Source organism: Schistocerca nitens, chromosome 4 (genome assembly GCF_023898315.1).
Source record: "Schistocerca nitens isolate TAMUIC-IGC-003100 chromosome 4, iqSchNite1.1, whole genome shotgun sequence".
Classification (NCBI taxonomy): domain Eukaryota; kingdom Metazoa; phylum Arthropoda; class Insecta; order Orthoptera; family Acrididae; genus Schistocerca; species Schistocerca nitens.
Genome location: NC_064617.1, coordinates 395,381,772 through 395,397,625, shown reverse-complemented (window position 1 = coordinate 395,397,625; position 15,854 = coordinate 395,381,772). Strand labels below are relative to the sequence as shown.

General features: G+C 39.9%; 1 protein-coding gene across 2 annotated transcripts in view; it reads left to right on the top strand.

Moving 5' to 3' along the window:
- LOC126253708 (protein arginine N-methyltransferase 7-like) overlaps positions 1 to 7,340 on the top strand; it is a 124,374-nt gene extending 117,034 nt beyond the window's left edge. For both annotated transcript variants that reach the window (XM_049955240.1, XM_049955241.1), the window contains 3 exons: positions 1,908 to 2,144; positions 2,239 to 2,396; positions 6,699 to 7,340. In XM_049955240.1, coding sequence (XP_049811197.1) covers positions 1,908 to 2,144; positions 2,239 to 2,396; positions 6,699 to 6,957 — 654 coding nt within the window. In that variant the 3' untranslated portion in view covers positions 6,958 to 7,340. The remainder of the gene's footprint in view (positions 1 to 1,907; positions 2,145 to 2,238; positions 2,397 to 6,698) is intronic.
- The last annotated feature ends 8,514 nt before the right edge of the window (positions 7,341 to 15,854 follow it).

The window sequence follows — 15,854 nt, the reverse complement described above, 5'->3', positions numbered from 1 at the left end:
TTCCCTCTATGCTCCGTATTGTAGTGCCCATTCACATATTCCTTAAAGCACGCATCAAAGCACATGCTAAAGAGAATAGGAAATGTCACATGCAGTCAGATTTTCCACACAGCCACACATTAGTACAGCTTGCACAGAGATCAAGCTGTCATGACGTTAAGTGCTAAAAACAAGTCAGCAATTCCTGCTTTCTCTGTGACCGCAGGATTATACACCTTAGCAATGAACAACATGAATGATTGGAGCAGATGGGAAAGAAATTTCTTTGAAAATAACTTCTTTTAGAGGACAAATACTCATTTCTAAATTAATTGAGTGAGTATAATTAATAATCATACTAGGCCTTGTGCAACACAAATTAATAAAGCTTGACATGTTACAAAAAAAAACTATTACTCTTTCTGATAGGTTATCAGCTACACTGAGATTCGATGCCCTGATATTCGAAGTCTTGCCAACACATCTTTTCTTCTTGGTCTCAGTAGCAAGTCTTTCTCAGCAGTATTGAGAATGTAGAGTTTTTAATTCCTGTTTTTTTAATTTTCTCCACTATTTTGTGATTTAGCCTCTTTTAATGTACAGCATATTTCATTTAATGCTGTATCACATTTGTTCATGTTGTGATAGATAATCTTTATTTCAATGTCAGAAAAAGGCAGCCTTATGTCATTAGTTAAAACACTCATGTGTCTTGTACACCAAGTTGCCATATTATACCTCCTTTCTTAGAATCGCTTTCTCAGTCTGCTGCAGCACACAGCTGGTTGAAGTGTGCAGCTGCAGGGCTTCTCACTGCTTGAAAGCACATGTCTCCATGAACTCTTCAGCTTCTGTTGACAGCATTAACGTTAACATCGTATGTGCTGTCATGCACAGATACAAATTTGCCTCCAGTTTTGAGCAGCATGCATCAGCAGATTGGGAGAAGCCAGGTGGGCAGCCTGCACAGCTCTGTCAATTCTTATTATGTGCTAAAAGGAATATGTAAATAAGCACTAACCTTCTCCCCCAAATGCAGTTGATTCTGTCTCATTAGTTGATAAATAAAGTTATCTTTTGTTTTACCATATGACAAAAATAAAAATTGTGCAAAGCAATTTTGTCTGTTTACTTTGTTCTTTTATTTTTGTGTTTTATATGACACGATTACATGAGCATTGTACTGTGCAATAACCGTTTTTGACCACCCAGTGGCTGTCTTCATATAGTTGATAGGTAAAAAGAAGAGATGAGGAATCATCATAGAATTTATAAAGTGTCCCAAGTTTTATTTTTATAGTAGGTTCAAATATGGCTTGTTTAAAATCTACAGTCAAGCTCCTCACCAAGGCCTTGAGAGCCCATGGGATGTCGACCAGCTGCTTCCTCAGCTGACTGCGATATAGAAGGGCATGCCACTCTCCCTGCCATTTTGCCAACTTTCCAGACCATGGAGCTACTACTTTTCATTAAAATAGCTGCTGAATTGCCATCACAAGGCTGAGTGCACCCCATACAAGCCCCCCCCCCCACCGAGGAAAACTCCTTGCAGTACCAGGAATTGAACCTGGATTCTCCACGCGGCAGCCATCTATGCTGACCACTCAGCTACAGGGGTGGACAAACTCAATGAGCACCATCTTCAAATGAATATAAATAGTTCATCATTTTACCTTGTATGTACTGCTATTTTGCTTTTACCGTTTTAATAATACTAGCTATATTTAATTTTTTGGCATTACATTATAAGCAAACAGCTGTGGTGTTCATTCATATACAAGCATAGTCCTGTGGCACAGAAAAAAAATATCCTTTCTTTCAAAGTTGCTCGCTGAAAAGGTGGAGAAGCAATCTACTGAGTAAGTGCTTTTGCCTATTACTTTTATGAATTTATGTGATTTGAAATATGACCTTTTCTCATATTTTAGGTGACTATAGTGTTTGGTGAACCTGCTTTCTTTTCATCTATTCTCCCATGGCACAATATCTACTTTTGGTACCTGAAAAATGAATTGAACCAACTTATAGCTGACACAGCTAATATCATTCCATGCCAGGCCAGTATATGGGGAATGGCAATAGAATTTGACCACCTGTGGAAAATAAGATCACCTCTTCATACGGTTGAAGGATTTTCAATGATTAAGTTTGATGAATTAATAGATGTAAGTGTTTCAACCCTGTTAAATCAATATGTTAAACAGTAAAGTAAACTGTAACACAGTAGCAGTTTTATTGTACAATTTTGTTTTGTTGCAGGCTTCCAGAAACATTAGTGACAGTCAGATCGAAGCTCATCCCCTGTGGGAGTATCCTGGACGCCCTATAACTTGTCCATTCCATGTAACAAAATTTGATTTTGGACAAAAATCATTCACCGATAATATTGAAAAATCCGGACAAATAAACTGTGAATGGTTTGTAATTTATTTACTCAACATTTGCAATTTTTCATTGTTTCTCATAAGGTGTAAAACACGTGTAATGAATATAATTAGCCTCCCCATGGTGTAATCAAACCTTGATATATCAAAGCTCTAGGGAAGGCCAAAATCATCTGATATATAAAAAAGTTTACAGTCCATGATTTCTTTGTTACTGTACTGTGATTTCTTCATATTTGTGTGTGATAGAGACCTTTGTTTAGTTTTGGTAATGTAAAACCAAGGTATATTGTGAACCATATTGTTTTATTTTTTTCTGAAATAATTTATAAGCTTACAATAAAATACCTTTGTAGGCAAAAAAATTAAACTCAGTAAAAGAATATGTAGCATGTACATTTACAGAAATCATTGTGTTTAAAAGTAATCTGTAATTTTGGCTTGCTTTAAATCTTTGGTCACCTGTGAGTCAATTTCATTGTCTGTAATTGTGATTCCTGAGAATGGATTATCCTCTACCTCCTCACACTTATCCATGTATACTCTGATTGTGCCAAGAACAGCTTTGGCCTGCCTGGACATCACTAGCAGTGCTTCTTTGACTTCCTCTTCATCATTGTTGCCACCTTCTTTTTCGTTCGCTGTCTTCATGGAGCCAACAGTCTTGACTTCTGTTAGTGATCCTGCTGCTACTGCAACACCATTGTTCCCAGCCACGAAATCTTGAAAACGAATATGAGCGGTGTTGAAGTGAGTCACCACTTTCATCCATTCGGACTGACAGGGGGTGTCTCCTGTAGGTATTGCATAAAATAAAAACTTTAATCAAAATCCCCATAAATCAGTGTCAGAATCAAACTAAGATTTTACATGTTTAAGTATTAAACCCATCAGCTGCTCATTTTCAGCTGTCATAAAAATCCACATTTTCAGAAGCAATTGATCGTCGTTTGGTTCTTCACATTTCCCCACATTTTCTCCAGTATCTCGTAGCATCTAAAATTGTGATAGTTGTAGTGTTGACATCGTCAATATTGCAGACTGTCATTCAGACCAACTTCATACCTGTAGTTTTCTTTGCCATTTGATTATTCCTTGTTCTACGGGCTGCAATTTCGATGTAGTATTAGGTGGTAAAAACTGTACTGTCATGGATTTTAAAAAGAGGATAGCATTGTGTACACTGCAATTGTGCACAAACAACACTACTTTCCGTTTTCCTATCAAAATCCTTTAACTAGTTTTGAAAACACTTCTGAAGTCATCCACACTTTCTTATTCACAGTGTACTCCACAAGGAATGACTTACACAAATAAAAAAACCTCATGGTTTTTTAGGTTTTCTGATTATAAGTGGCTCGAGTGTTCTGTACCTGTCATATTTGGTGCTAACGTAATGGTAACACAATCTTTGCTTTGCTTGCCCCCGTGACATTTTCCTCCTCAGAGTGTCAAATTTTTGTCTGGAAGACATTTGTGAAAATGTCCAAGTTCATCTGCATTAAAAGCCTCATCCGGTTTGTAATCTTGAAGGATCCTTTGCAATTCTAACTTCCATTTATCTCAAATTTTGTTGTTTATACTGGCACTTTCCCCATTCACTTTTCAGAAAACAATATGTGCCTTTCCCTGAAATTTTCAAACCACCCCTTATTCACATGAAACATATTGTGTGCCTTTTCTTTCAAAATAAGTCCACTGATGTTCACATTATTGTTCCTCTGTTGGCAGAACCACTACACTTAGTGCTGTTCTAAATCAGGAAAGTCAGCCTTTCATTGTTGTTTCCGATCTGTCCCTTCATCTGTGGTAATCATGCGGTCTTCATTCTTGATTATTGTCGAGTGTCCTTGCCAGAATCCCAAAATCTGCAGCTATGTCTTTATTTTTCTTCACTCCCACTTTCACTTCGTCAGTAGACTTTTGCTTTTCAGTGATTGTCAGCCTTTTCTGCTTATAGTCCATGGTTGGCACTTACAGCTCACACACCCCTATTTGTGTGCACTTCAGTGTACAGAGGCACTATTTGAAAGACTTTGAAGTATAGAGGTGACTTCAGTATAAAGAGTTTTTGTCCATTGAACTTCATGTATATAAGTAAAATCTGCCTTCTTGAGCTTTCCAAAAACTTTGATATAACAGCAGGTTTTCTTCGAAATATCAAGATTTTGGGCTTCCAGGGGAAGGGAAGTCTTTGACATATTGAGGTTTGACTGTATAACTTGCTAGCGCAGGTGATGCGAAAATACTTGAAATGGTGTTTGGAGGAATATGTGGGTAGAAATAAGCTTCAAAGACTTGAGCTGTTGATAATTGAGTAAAATAAGTAGTGTCCGTGATCATTAGATTGTATATCTGAATCATGCTTTAAACTGCTCCATTATGTTAGGATAACAGCACCAGATACTGTTCATGATAAGTGATCCTGTGGATGGCACTGTTAATCCAATTGCTACACAAACAAAATATCTCACTATGACCATCCACGTTAATTATTCACATTGGAAGCATTATCCATAGCCAGAGAAAGCAAGCAGAGCAACATCCACTGAGTTTGTCCAGGACTGTAGTGCTGGATTCCCATGCTGTTCCAACGTTAATTGAAAATGAAACCTACATTCATTCAGGATTTATTAAAGGGACTGTTGATTTATAATTAGTCTTTTTTTTTAAAAAATATCTTAGTGATGATATTTTTACAGAAATTAGATTCATCAGTGGCACAGCCTGATTATAGTTTTGATGTGAAGCTGCTGCTTCTTTTTCTTTTTTAAAGCTGTATATATGTCACCTAAAATGAATAAGAATTGAGCATGAGGCCTCTGCACTCCGCATTCAGGGGATTGTCACGGGTAAAGAGTAAACAGTGCATGCAGTGTTCATATCAGTTGAGCTTACAATTGAACTTATGTTGTTCGTTAATTGATCTCTTATTTTACTCCTGGCAGTCCTTGAATAATCTTCACAATATTTGAATTATGTGTATCTGGTATTGCTTACTGTTGAGCTCTGAACAGGGTGTCTTTAAATGTAAGTTAAATATTGTTGGAACAAAATGTGACATTTGTGCTTGCAATGTCACAGTAAGCAGCAGTAATGGCAACGCAGTATGTTCTTTACCAAATCTCTATTTCAGTGTTCAGATAGATCATATTTTCAGCTGATTTGGGTGACATGATATAATATGCTGCCTTCTAAAAAAAGAGGCTCAACAAGATGTGAATGTCATTCTTTGACCTATGTGATCACTCGGCATAACACCAGTGAACCACATTTGGAATGCATTAGCCCAAGGACTGGAGTATCTACAAATATCTTCACTGAAAGAATAGTGGAAAGTGTGTCAGGTACCGCTTGGAACTTTGATGAATGACTTGTTCCTTTACTGCCAGTGTTGTTGGGGACAAATTCCCATCATGTCTTCATGTCTTGATGTAGTGCCATGCATCCTATCACACATTTATGTGAGATTACTGATAAAAGAGTTCTCCTGAAAATCCTGGTCAGGACCAGGGGACTAATATTATTTATAGTTTAATTTTGAGACAATATGCCACACACCATTGTATGGAATCCATTATTGTGCATGTGGGTTTCATGCAGCATAGTCCTGTACTAGGTAAATTCGATCATATCTTTCATCTCTAGTAACAATGAAGTTGATGCAGTGTCAGTACTGTCAGTACTTCATCTATTTTCTTACAATCTCAGCAATTTTCAATAGAATAAAACAGCAGCAGAAGAACTGTAGGTGCACTTCATTGTTTTTGTTGTTGTTGTTTGTGTATGGGGGGTTGGGGGGTTGGCATGCACACACATGTTTGATGGCCAAACAACAATAGGTGTGTGTAACACTCAAATCATCTTTTGTACAGTTTGTAGTTGTATGAGTTTACAACATTTTTCTTATACCAAACGGGATTTTATATTGTTGTAGCTACAACATATGCAGGGACTCTTTAATTTTTTATTTTATTTGAAAAGTTAAGCCACTGTTGGTACAGCTAGGATTACTGACACCATTCCGTGCAACCCCCCCCCCCCCCCCCCCCCCCCCCGAATCAATAACATTGTCAGCTGTGATAGAAGTATTCACTGCAGTATCCACTGATTTCTTTTTTTAATCACACAGCACCAGTTTTCCATGTGATTTGCAATTTTTTCAATGTTAGTGTATGCCATAACACAGCCTGGTGTATGTATATTCAATTGTTATAGAAAAATGTGTTTTCAGTTTTTCCCTTTTGCAGTACTTGATATGTCAATGTTCGTCTTTAATTCAAGCTACTATAAAACATATGAAACCAAACTATTTTCATTAATTAATTTTTATAGGTCTGGAACTTGCCATGGTATAGCCCTTTGGGTTGACTGGCATTTGGATGCACAAGAAGAAAATGTTATTTCAACAGGACCAGTGTGTGTACCCAAACCTGGAGAACAAGTGTCGTGGGATATTCATACAAGACAAGGCATTTATTTTATGCCAGTCCACAGAACAGTGAAAAAAACTGATGTTCTCTTCTATAAACTTAATTTTTATTCAAAATCTGGAGAAATGATATTCGATTTTCAGATAATGAGTGAGAAGTGAACTAAAGACTGTTATATTCAGCACACATTCTTGAGCGAAGTTCCTGTATTACAGCTCTTGTACCATGTTACTCGTTCTTAGTATATACAAACAAAAGCTGTTTCGCAGCAAGCATGTGGACACACGCAAATACATACTCAGTTTAACACAGAAATTAAGAGCAAACTGATCTGCACATGTTACACATGTCATCATTGTTAAGAGTTTATATAATTAAATGTGAACTGAAATGTAATTACACTATCTGTTTTATATGTACATTACACATGTAGTATAAATCAGTGATTTATTAATTGAAAAACTGTACCACCCACCTTTTTATACTTGCTGATATTTAGTTATTGATATTTATGACTGTGTAAATTAAAGTTATTTAATGACAATTGCCCTGTTTCATCATTGATGACATTATATCTGTTTACTGCCTATTTCTTTTGAGTTCACGTGTCTACAACTGACAACATGTCTGCAGTATGCAACACAATACATCCTTCATATATGACAATGAGCAGCTTATTTTCCACAGCATATATGATGCTTCCTTAGAGACTATAAGGGTCACTTCTGCTGGTAAGTACGATAAAACAGTTGGCAACTTTATGCAGACTACAAGAAAAATAATTTATTATTATTTTGCAACAAAATACCAAAGGAAACTGTTAAAATTGGAATAATGGACTATCATCAGTAAGAAAAACTTTACTTACTCATTGCACTTTTACATTTTGTTTCAGCCTGTTGGAAAGGTTGCGAGTTAAATTACTTGTACAATATAACACACCCATCCTACTTATTCAAATACTATAAAATAATCTGCATAATATATACAAATGATACAAAAATAAAATGCAAGTGAGTGTGTGGGTGTGTTTGAGGGAGGGGGAGAGACTGACCATAAGTAAGTATAAATTTGTAAATAATAATAATAATAATAATGAGATGGAAGGATTCATGATTGCAATACAGGATCAAACAATAAACACCAGATATTACAGCAAGCATATTATTAAAGATCCGAAAACCACAACAGATAAATGCAGACTTTGCAAACACCAAATAGAAACAGTAGATCACATCACAAGCGGATGTACAATACTAGCAAATACAGAATACCACAGAAGACATGACAATGTAGCAAAAATAATACATCAGCTTGCCTTACAACATAAACTTATAAAACAACACGTTCCTACATACAAGTATGCACCACAAAATGTACTGGAGAATGATGAATACAAATTATACTGGAACAGAACCATTATAACAGATAAAACACCACCACATAACAAACCTGACATCATACTCACCAATAAAAAGAAGAAATTAACACAACTAATCGAAATATCCATACCCAATACAACAAATATACAAAAGAAAACAGGAGAAAAAATTGAAAAATACATCCAACTGGCTGAGGAAGTCAAGGACATGTGGCATCAGGATAAGGTTGACATTATACCAATTATACTATCAACTACAGGAGTCATACAACACAATATCCACCAGTACATCAATGCACTACAGCTACATCCAAACTTATATATACAACTACAGAAATCTGTAATTATTGATACATGTTCAATTACCTGAAAGTTCCTAAATGCAATATAACATATACCGTACAGTTAAAAGGAAGTCACGCTTGATCAAGGTCCGCGTCACTTTCCATTTTTGACCAGACATAACGTCTGAGAAAAGAAAGAAATAATAATAATAATAATAATAATAATAATACAAAGCTTAAGGCAATGATGTAAATTTAGGAGACCTGATATCATCAGGTGAGGGAGCCACAGTGATTTTGCTGTATTATTTATTATAAATGTTAATGTTTTGATCACATTTTATAAGAACACTTAGACAGTAACTGGTTTCAGTTCACTAGCAACCACCTCAGATCTATGGAAACAAACAAAAATTGCCTTTCAGTTAACGTAAAAACCACCTCAAAATTTTTAAAACTTTTTTTGAAAGAAGTATTAAAACATTATTAGTGTGTGACTTACAGAATTATCGGTCCTGCAAAGATGGTCTGTTCATCTGTTCATAATAATAATAATAATAATAATAATAATAATGGGCACATTCCTCAGAAATGTTCACCTTGGACCATGCTGTGCGCTAATGCCTGATGAAGCCAAGAACAACCCTTAGTAACCGGTCCAAGCTTGGAAGAACAACCTTGGAACACTTTGGGCTATCCCTCAGAATAAAGAAAACCATATACCTGTCAATAGATGCAAATAATATGGACTCAATCAAAATTGACAAATAGAAATCTGCCACTGTTGCTCGTCGCCTGAAATCACAAACTGTATTATCAAAGCATGGCTTAAATGGTGGACAATGACTGGTGTACTTCTGGGCTGACTCAAGTTGAAAATATACTGCTCTGCAGTCCATCTAATTCCCTTATACAATGCAGAATGCTGGCCTACAATAAAAGAAGTGGAGCAAGAATTTGCTCTAGTGGAAACAAAAATGCTTCAGTGGACAACTGGTGTTACACTTCTTGACTCTGTGATCAATTACAAAATATGAAGGTGGTACGGAGTGGCACCTTTCATTGAAATGAGAGAAAGCTTTCATGATAAGGATGTTTACTGAGAGCAAACTAAGATACGACAGTAAAACACAGGTTTTCATTGAAAATCTGTGATAAATGACTTATCAAGAGACGGGGGTAATGAAAGCTAGGTATCCTTCATATAGACCTCAAGATGCCAAGCCTCCACCCTAACCAAACACAAGATCGTGTCAAGTGAATATGAGAGCCAACAGGGGGGAACCTGCTACATGGTGGGATAAATGTTGTGGAAGTAGAAGAAAGTAATTAATGTGAGTACATGATATCGTCATCCTAACTCTGCAGTAAATGTACATGGTCAAAGATGATATACAATTTCACAAGCCTATATATTCTACATTAATGAAGCCAGAAACTGGGGTAAATTGTAAATTACGCATAGGAGTATTTAGTGATCATTTTCAAAACAACCGCCAATTTCACGTGGTTACACCCATGCACGTAGCTCATACAACTTGAGGTACCGTTTACAGTTACATTTAGGATTACAGTTTCCTCTCACAAATGTTCAATGTGCAACAAACATACAGGCAATTGCCAAACTTCTCCCCCACATTTGCGAACATATCTGGACTTATTGCAGTCACTGGTGGTGCTATGCAGGTTTACAGTTCAGCCAAAGTTGTTGGAAGGGGAGCACATAGATAGCATCTTCCACAAAACCTTACACGCAAAACAACATATACACTATGTGATCAAAAGTATCCGGACACCTGGTTGAAAATGGCTTAAACGTTTGTGGCACCCTCCATTGGTAATGCTGGAATTCAATATGGTGTTGGCACACCCTTAGTCTTGATGACAGCTTCCACTCTCGCAGGCATACGTTCAGTCAGGTGCTGGAAGGTTTCTAGGGAAATGGCAGCCCATTCTTCACGGAGTGCTGCAATGAGGAGAGGTATCGATGTCGGTCGGTGAGGCCTGGCACAAAGTCAGTGTTCCAAAACACCCCAAAGGTGTTCTATAGGATTCAGGTCAGGACTCTGTGCAGGCCAGTCCATTACATGGATGTTATTGTCGTGTAACCACTCTGCCACAGGCCGTGCATTAGGAACAGGTGCTCGATCATGTTGCAAGATGCAATTGCCATCCCCGAATTGCTCTTCAACAGTGGGAAGCAAGAAGGTGCTTACAACATCAATGTAGGCCTGTGCTGTGATAGTGCCATGCAAAACAACAAGAGATGCAAGCCCCCCTCCATGAAAAACACAACCACACCATAACACCACCGCCACCAAATTTTATTGTTGGCACTACACACATTGGCAGATGACGTTCACCGGGGATTCACCATACCCATATCCTGCCATCGGATTGCCACATTGTGTACCGTGATTTGTCAGTCCACACAATGTTTTTCCACTGTTCAATCATCCAATGTTTACACTCCTTACACCAAGCAAAGCATTGTTTGGCATTTACCGGCATGATGTGTGGCTAATGAGAAGTCACTTAACCATGAAATCCAAGTTTTCTAACCACCCGCCTAACTGTCATGGTACTTGCAGTAGATCCTGATGCAGTTTGGAATTCCTGTGTGATGGCCTGGATAGGTGTTCGCCTATTACCCATTCGACCCTCTTCAATTGTCGGCGGTCTGTGTCAGTTAACAGATGAGGTCGGCCTGTCTGCTTTTGTGTTGTACGTGTCCTTTCATGTTTCCACTTTACTATCACATACGAGACAGTGGACCTAGGGATGTTTAGTAGAGTGGAAATCTCTCGTACAGATGTATGACATAAGTGGCACCCCAATCACCTGAGCAGGTTCTAAGTCTGTGAGTTCCGCAGAGCGCCAAATTCTGCTCTCACAATATCTAATGACTACTGAGGTCGCTGATATAGAGTACATGGCAATAGCTGGCAGCAAAATGCACCTAATATGAAAAACACGTTTTTGGGGGCGTCCGGATACTTTTGATCACATATTGTACCATGAGGTCAGTTGACCATGAAGGCCAATGAAGCAATGTGAGAGCTGCTCACTCCTTATGGCCAATCCATGGTCGAGGCAGCCCACTGTTGAGAAATGCTCTTGCACGCAGGTCAGTGCAGTTGTGCTATGTCCTGTTGTAAAACAAAATTTTCAGTATGTTTTTATAATTGTGTAATGAGCTCACAAGCTAGCTGCACCAGGGAGACCATTAACAGCAACCACATGAACTGAAAACTTACATATATAGCCTAGGTACACTTTATTTAGATGTGCAAGTTGGTGTCTTCATTCATGCAGAAAATATAGTTCTGTGAACTACACTCCTGGAAATTGAAATAAGAACACCGTGAATTCATTGTCCCAGGAAGGGGAAACTTTATTGACACATTCCTGGGGTCAGATACATCACATGATCACACTGACAGAACCACAGGCACATAGACACAGGCAACAGAGCATGCACAATGTTGGCACTAGTACAGTGTATATCCACCTTTCGCAGCAATGCAGGCTGCTATTCTCCCATGGAGACGATCGTAGAGATGCTGGATGTAGTCCTGTGGAACGGCTTGCCATGCCATTTCCACCTGGCGCCTCAGTTGGACCAGCGTTCGTGCTGGACGTGCAGACCGCATGAGACGACGCTTCATCCAGTCCCAAACATGCTCAATGGGGGACAGATCTGGAGATCTTGCTGGCCAGGGTAGTTGGCTTACACCTTCTAGAGCACGTTGGGTGGCACGGGATACATGCGGACGTGCATTGTCCTGTTGGAACAGCAAGTTCCCTTGCCGGTCTAGGAATGGTAGAACGATGGGTTCAATGACGGTTTGGATGTACCGTGCACTATTCAGTGTCCCCTCGACGATCACCAGTGGTGTACGGCCAGTGTAGGAGATCGCTCCCCACACCATGATGCCGGGTGTTGGCCCTGTGTGCCTCGGTCGTATGCAGTCCTGATTGTGGCGCTCACCTGCACGGCGCCAAACACGCATACGACCATCATTGGCACCAAGGCAGAAGCGACTCTCATCGCTGAAGACGACACGTCTCCATTCGTCCCTCCATTCACGCCTGTCGCGACACCACTGGAGGCGGGCTGCACGATGTTGGGGCTGAGCGGAAGACGGCCTAACGGTGTGCGGGACCGTAGCCCAGCTTCATGGAGACGGTTGCGAATGGTCCTCGCCGATACCCCAGGAGCAACAGTGTCCCTAATTTGCTGGGAAGTGGCGGTGCGGTCCCCTACGGCACTGCGTAGGATCCTACGGTCTTGGCGTGCATCCGTGCGTCGCTGCGGTCCGGTCCCAGGTCGACGGGCACGTGCACCTTCCGCCGACCACTGGCGACAACATCGATGTACTGTGGAGACCTCACGCCCCACGTGTTGAGCAATTCGGCGGTACGTCCACCCGGCCTCCCGCATGCCCACTATACGCCCTCGCTCAAAGTCCGTCAACTGCACATACGGTTCATGTCCACGCTGTCGCGGCATGCTACCAGTGTTAAAGACTGCGATGGAGCTCCGTATGCCACGGCAAACTGGCTGACACTGACGGCGGCGGTGCACAAATGCTGCGCAGCTAGCGCCATTCGACGGCCAACACCGCGGTTCCTGGTGTGTCCGCTGTGCCGTGCGTGTGATCATTGCTTGTACAGCCCTCTCGCAGTGTCCGGAGCAAGTATGGTGGGTCTGACACATTGGTGTCAATGTGTTCTTTTTTCCATTTCCAGGAGTGTATTTGAAACACCCAGTATGTAGAATATCGAGAGATGTTCAATGTTAGTACACGTGAAGTGATAATGTTCTGCTCTGTAGATTGGCAGTTGAATTCAATGATTTATGTTTGTAAGTGCCTCACATGCTCTATGGCAGTAAGAGCACTGGAATGATGGTCACAAACATGCAGAACCCTGCTTTGATGATCACAGCTTTCAATGCCCTTGTGAAGGAATGATGTAGTGCAGGGCTTCACAACATACGTGCTCGCGGAGCAAGCTGTGAGCAGCAAGGCGTGAGCACGGAGCAGCGTGACCACGCTACCCCCACTACCGGACCACAGCGGGCCGCCAGTCAATGTAAATCCGCGGTCTCCTGCAGGGATATCAGTCACGAATGATTACTGCGACAAATGAAACAAATAAATGAGAATGTACACCTGCCACATAATTTTATTAGCTTAGTGTATGCCTCTACATTCGTATTAATTTTTGAACTATTACACAATAAAAGGTGTCACTGAAGTGTGGCATTATCGGTTATCTTGTACTTTTTGCCCTTTATAATTGCGTCCATGTTCGGAGTAACTGTTCTTGTGCATCGTAGGCGCAGCGTGCAGTTTAAATTTCGATCAGACAATGCGTTTCTCAGGCGCGTCTTGTTACATTTCATTGCAGAGAACAGTTGTTCACAAACATACGTGGAACCGAACGTTAATATTATTGTAGCCGCCAGTTTGTGCAAACGAGGAAATCTATCCTGAGGGAAATGTCTGTAGAATTCCAAAATGTTTTTCTTCTTCTGAAATTTGTCTCTGTATTCTATGTCACACTGCAGGTCAATAATTTCTAGTTCCAGCTCAGGACGAATCTCTTCAATATTCGCTGAATATGGAGAGGACAACACATCAAAATCACTGCCTAGTGCTGTCAGATCTTGAAAGCGTTGATCAAATTCTTCCTTAAGGGCAACTAAACTATGTGAATAACGTTCACAGTCTTTGTGAACATCTTGCATGGATGATAATTTAGGAAAATGAGCTAGATTTCCTGTTTCCAGCTGACTCACCCAAAGTGTCAATTTCATTTTAAAAGCTTGTACTCGATCTATGAAATGAGTAATTAGCAGATCTTTACCTTGTAGTGAAATGTTCAAAGCATTCAGATGGATAGTTAAATCTGCCAGGAATGCGAGATCACATTTCCATGAAGGCTCTTTCAATTCAGGAACACACATGTTATTTATTTCCATGAACATATTTATCTCATCTAATAGGCAAAAAAATCGATTTAATAATTCGCCACGACTAAGCCAGCGGACCTCGCTGTAATAAGGCAGGCTACCACACTGGCTTTCTACATCCTCAAGAAAGCTTTTAAATTGCCTGTGTTGTAGCCCATGCTTCCTTCTATAATTGGTTGTACGAACAACAACACTCATCACATTTTTTAGAGTGATACTCTTTGCACATAAGTTTTCCTGGTGGATCACACAGTAAAAGTGAAACTAGAGAATTCCCCGACAATCCTATATTTTCAACACTTTCTTCAATACTACTTAAAATATCACATCCGGTTGTAGTGTTCTTCATGGCTACTACATCGAGTAGCTCCTCCCTCACATGAAGATCTCTTTTAACACCTCTAATAAATATGGCAAGCTGCGCTGTTCCAGTGATATCAACACTTTCGTCCAGAGCTAGAGAATAAGCCATAAAATCTTTACAGATATTTGCAAGCTGGCTCTGGATGTCGTCTGCCATGTCCTGTATGCGACGCATAATGGTCATGTTAGATAATGGCACAATCCGAAACTGTTCAACTTGAGATGGACACAAATGTTCCGCTGCAACTACCAAAAATTCTTTTATTAAATCGCCATCAGTGAAGGGGCGTAGGGATTTTGCTAAAAGCAAAGCAATTTTGTAACTCACTCTAAGAGCTGCCTCAGTTGATTTTTCTTCGTCGTCCAGATCTTCTTCGGATAGCTTTCTTTTAAGTTTAATAACTTCCTGTGCACGATCTGGTCCATCACATTTTCCACTTCTGTAGTCTTTCGCATGGTACGACATATAATGTCGCTGCAAATTAAATTTCCTAAAAGAATTCAGCGTTTTGTGACATACTAAACATTTTGCAACACCATCTTTGTCTGTAAACAGATACAATTCCTCCCAACTGCGAAAGCATGGTTGGGGTTACACAACGGCGACTTGACATGATTCTTAACCAGCGAAGTGACTGTTAGAGCTGATTGTAGTACTTTAAACGTTACACAGTCGGCGCGATTTCAATAGGGAAGCTGCGGCCCTATTCAAACGTGCGCGCGTATTTCCCCTCCCTCCCTACTCCGCGACCTTGCACCTGCTTGCGAGCACGTGCCTGAGCAGACGCGAGTACTCGCGCTCAAAACCGGCCAGTTGTTAAGCCCTGATGTAGTGCCATATTCCTGAGTGCTATGCCCAAGGGTGAATAGAATGTTACTTCATAATCCCCACACGTATGTGATAAAGAGCACAAATATGTAATAACATAAGGCTAGTGTAAAGAAAACCGATCTCCTACATATGTATCATACAAGGAAACTTCAAAAAGTTGCACATTATCATGGCAGGCCAAGTAACTGTTACTGAATATTGCACACTGCACTTCAAAG